This window comes from Cottoperca gobio, chromosome 5 (genome assembly GCF_900634415.1).
Source record: "Cottoperca gobio chromosome 5, fCotGob3.1, whole genome shotgun sequence".
In the NCBI taxonomy this organism is placed as follows: Eukaryota; Metazoa; Chordata; class Actinopteri; order Perciformes; family Bovichtidae; genus Cottoperca; species Cottoperca gobio.
Window position 1 is genome coordinate 29216344 of NC_041359.1, and position 5000 is coordinate 29221343.

A 5000-nucleotide genomic window follows, 5' to 3' on the forward strand; every position below is an offset into this window, starting at 1 on the left:
TTTCTTTTCTGAAACAAGTGATGCTGTCGTTTTTCTTCAGAGGATAGTCTCCACCTTTAGCTTTCATTTGCTCAACCACGGAGAACAGATGGCACAGACAATAAAAATAAATACATAATTAAACTGCTTCCGGAAGAGAGAAACTGGACGGACTGGTCTCAGAGTCGGACCTGTGAACATCCATATTCTCCACTTTTTAATGTTCCTTCCTGTCGCTGGAGGACAGGATTTTAAAACTCTTAGCCAGTTTAATTTATGACACCACAAGGAGCGCCAGCTTAGTGTCATAAATTTAGTTTAGACCATGTTACGAGTAATTAGCAGCCAAGAAGCTTGGGTTCAAATGTGAAGATTTTGGCAGTCGTGGACGGTCTCTGGTGGTTTGTAACACGAGCTGGTGTTCTGGTACAGTGTTTCTCTTTACCTCTCCGTCTCGCTCTCAACTTTCTTTCCTTTTCCCTCGATCTGTGACTTTGAGCGCTCAGCTCCGTATGAGGGCATGATGGATGAACAGATGTGATTGGATAATATGAGGTCATGGATCACATATAAAATCAACCTGATCCAGTCAATTCAACTTAACAGCTAAAGGATGTGAGTAACGGTGACTGGACAAGTAGCTGCAGCACGGCTCAGTAACAGCTTTATGTTTGCGCCCCAGTGTAATACATCTTTGCTGCATTAACAGAGTAAACTGTTGTTTTTCTCTCAGGTCTTTTAATGTGTCGTTGTAATTTCAGCCCAAACTGTGACAGACTGACTTTATATGCAAATAATTGTGGCTAAAGCACATCAGGAACAGCAAGTCAAAATATCAACTTTCTTTGACTTTCATTTGAGTTCATAGCGACACAAGCTGTAACATTCTTAACAGCAGAACACTCAAACAGTTGACTCTATGAAAGGTGGAGGGACAACTTTGGTGTTCTTAGTGTCTCAATGTTGCTAGAGAAAAGTCCACTTTGTTAACCAAGGAGTCCATGAGTTACTGCAGGGGGGCTGCCAAAATATTGTTTCACAATGTTTTGAAAGTTTTTTTTAATTAAAATACTTCTGAAAATACATTATACATTAACATGAATCCAACATCAAATCAAATCAAATCAAGTTTATTTATTTAGCCCAATATCACAAATGACACATTTGTCCCAGTGTTTACAGACTGTACAGCAGACGACACCCTCTGTCCTTAGACCCTCTGTCCTTACACCCTCTGTCCTTAGACTCTCTGTCATTAGACCCTCTGTCTTTAGACCCTCTGTCCTTAGACCCTCTGTCCTTAGACTCTCTGTCATTAGACTCTCTGTCATTAGACCCTCTGTCCTTAGACTCTCTGTCATTAGACTCTCTGTCATTAGACCCTCTGTCCTTAGACCCTCTGTCCTCAGACCCTCTGTCCTTAGACCCTCTGTCTTTATATCCTTTGTCTTTAGACCCTTGCACCGCACAAGGAAAAACTTCCTAAAAGAAACCCCATAATTAAAGGGGGAAAAATGGAAGAAACCTTGGGGAGAGACTGAGGAGGGATCCCTCTCCCAGGATGGACAGACGTGCAATAGATGCCGTGTGTACAGGATAAACAACATAGTACAAATACAACATTTGACAAAAATGATGTTGTGTTGAAAAAGAGAAAGTTTGGATGAATCCAGGAAAATGTCAAAAAGGCTTCCCGGTGTCCAGCAGGACCAGAGCAGCAGGCGCAGCCACGATTCATGATCCTGACGTAAACTTTATCAGTGGCAACCTGCCACATGAGACACAGACACTCCGGGGATGATGCCCCGGATGATGAGTTAGTAACATACATTTACATAAATGCATACAGATAGAGAGGGAGAAGAAGAGAGGGAGGGGAGGAGAGCAGGGAGATGTCCCCTGGCAGTCTAAGCCTATAGCAGCATAACTAGGAGCTGATCCAGGGCAAACCTAAGCCAGCCCTAACAATAAGCTTTATCAAAAAGGAAAGTCTTCAGCCTGCTCTTAAAGGTCTCTTGCTCTGTCTTACTTTCAGCTCAGGGGTCCTTGGCCTGAAACATTAAAGACCCCTAACTTAAACTAAAAGATTTATTCATTATTCTCTGTAGGGTGGAACATCTATAGTAGAGTAGAATGTAAGGGGTAATATGTAAGCAGTTTTAAACTTAATTTACCCTTCAACGTTAAGAGCTATGTCGCATCTATGGCGGCTACCTGCAAAGACGCATAGTTGAGGTGCACCTCCCAAAAAATGTGACTTCCAAAGTGATGGCTAATCTTCCTAAACTTCACACAGCAAACAACAACAATGAAAATAAACGGAAATAGAACATGTATAAAACAACCTTATTGCATGGTACACTTTGATCCAATATTCCCTCATAGCCTTTCATACAATATTCCCTCATAGTCTTTCATACAATGTTCCCTCATAGAGTTTTATACAATATTCCCTCATAACCTTTTATACAATATTCCCTCATAGCCTTTCATACAATATTCCCTCATAGTCTTTCATACAATGTTCCCTCATAGCCTTTCATACAATATTCTCTCATACCCTTTTATACAATATTCCCTCATAGCCTTTCGTACAATGTTCCCTCATAGAGTTTTATACAATATTCCCTCATAGCCTTTTATACCATATTCCCTCATAGTCTTTCGTACAATGTTCCCTCATGGCGTTTTATACAATATTCCCTCATACCCTTTTATACAATATTTCCTCATACCCTTTTATACAATATTTCCTCATACCATTTTATACAATATTCCCTCATACCCTTTTATACAATGTTCCAATACAATACTTGTATATCAGGAGTGTTCTTATTGCGACTGGTGCTTTTATTGTTCCGTTGACAGAGTATTAACCTACATAGGAGTAATAAACCTGAAACTTGAACTTTGCACTCCTTACTTACAGTATTGAATGCTCCCAATTCCTCTGTACCCTTTCCAATGTTGCCCACTCCATGATACCTTTACATACCATACCCCATGCTGTCAATTCAATGGTACCCCTTAACCACAGTGTTACATGGTACCATTACCTAAAATGTTCAATGGTACAATTTACTTCCAGGGCAACCCCTTTCATATACAGTAATATTATGTTAACTACTACATTCACTAATCCATGATACCCACACACATATCACCTTACAATACATACTTCCTCTCAACAACAATATTCCATATTACCCCACAATCAACCTACGTTCAAACTACCTTTGAACACAAACATAGCTCTTGCAACAGCAACCAATCAGTCTACATATCCAGCAATAAATCAGACCTTTGACTGAGACTCACCCCTGTGTTACATGTGAAGCAACAGCATTTAGCAGAGGAGGTGTGACAAAGGTTCAGCTCCAGGAGAGAAAAGTGAGAAACTACAACACTGCTGCTTCACCTTGCTGACGCTCCACACACTGAAGGTGAGTTTGAATAAAAACACGACTCAAAGGGAAAGTACATTTCAGTGAAGTTAGTGGAGGGAAAGGGAGCCATGACTGGACTTTCTGTCTGCTGTGTTTTCAGCTCCACTCAGAGTCTAAATGGCTTCCAGATCAGAGAAGGATCTCTGCTGTCCCGTCTGTCATGACGTCTTTAGAGATCCTGTTCTTCTGTCATGTAGCCACAGCTTCTGTAAAGACTGTGTGAAGAGATGGTGGAGAGAGAAACAAACACGTGAGTGTCCACTTTGTAATAGAAGATCTTCAAGGGATGAACCACCTTGTAACTTGGTGTTAAAGAACCTGTGTGAGAGTTTCTTACAGGAGAGAGATCAGAGAGCTTCAGAGGATCTCTGCAGTCTGCACGCTGAGAAACTCAAACTCTTCTGTCTGGACCATCAGCAGTCAGTGTGTGTCGTCTGCAGAGATTCAGAGAAATACAGCGACCACAGAATCAGACCCATCGATGAAGCTGCACGACAACACAAGAAGGAACTTCAGGAAACTCTGCAGCCCTTAAAGAAGAAGTTAGAGGCTTTAGAAGAAGTTAAAGTGAAGTCTGATCAAACAGCAGGACACATGAAGGTCCAGGCCCGACGCACAGAGACGCAGATTAAGGAGCAGTTTAAGAAGCTGCACCAGTTTCTAGAAGAGGAAGAGGAGGCCAGGGTGGCTGCACTGAGGGAGGAAGAGGAGCAGAAGAGTGTGATGATGAAGGAGAAGATGGAGGCCCTCAGCAGAGAGATAGCAGCTCTTTCACACACAGTCAGAGACACAGAGGAGCAGCTGAGAGCTGAAGACGTCTCATTCCTGCACAGCTACAGGACTGCAGTGCAGAGAGTCCAGCTGCAGCGCCCCCTGCTGGAGGCTCCACAGCTGCTCTCAGGACCTCTGATAGACCAGGCCAAACACCTGAGCAACCTCACCTTCAACATCTGGAACAAGATGAAGGAGATGGTCTCCTACTCTCCTCTGATTCTGGACCCAAACACTGCTCATCCAGGACTCATCCTGTCTGAAGATCTGACCAGTGTGAGAGAAGGAGAGAGACAGCAGCTCCCTGATAATCCAGAGAGGTTTGATGAACACTGGTCTGTCCTGAGCTCTGAGGGCTTTAACTCAGGGACTCACAGCTGGGACGTCCAGGTTGGAGACAGTACAGGCTGGTCACTGGGTGTGTTAGAAGAGTCTGTCCAGAGGAAGGCAATCATACAGTCTGGATTATTGACAATAGTGTTCTATGAAGGTGAATACTTTACACACTCACCACCAGATCCACTCACTGTTCTCGGAGTGCAGAAGAAGCTCCAGAGGATCAGAGTGAATCTGGACTGGAACAGAGGAAAGCTGTCGTTCTCTGATGCTGACACTAACACACACATACACACCTTCACACACACTTTCACTGAGAGGATGTTTCCATTCATTAACACAGCTGATAATCTGAAGATATTACCACTGAAGGTCTGTGTGACAGTGGAACAGAGCAGTTAGAGATAAACAGGATGATTATATATAAGATGTTTATTTCTTAAAAGGAAAATTCACTGAATGAACCTT

General features: G+C 42.7%; 1 protein-coding gene across 1 annotated transcript; it reads left to right on the top strand.

The window, feature by feature from the left end:
- Positions 1–3542: 3542 nt before the first annotated feature.
- LOC115008469 (nuclear factor 7, ovary-like) lies at positions 3543–4934 on the top strand. Its single transcript, XM_029432085.1, has one exon. It carries the CDS (start codon positions 3543–3545, stop codon positions 4932–4934), a length of 1392 nt encoding a protein of 463 aa, XP_029287945.1.
- Positions 4935–5000: the final 66 nt, after the last annotated feature.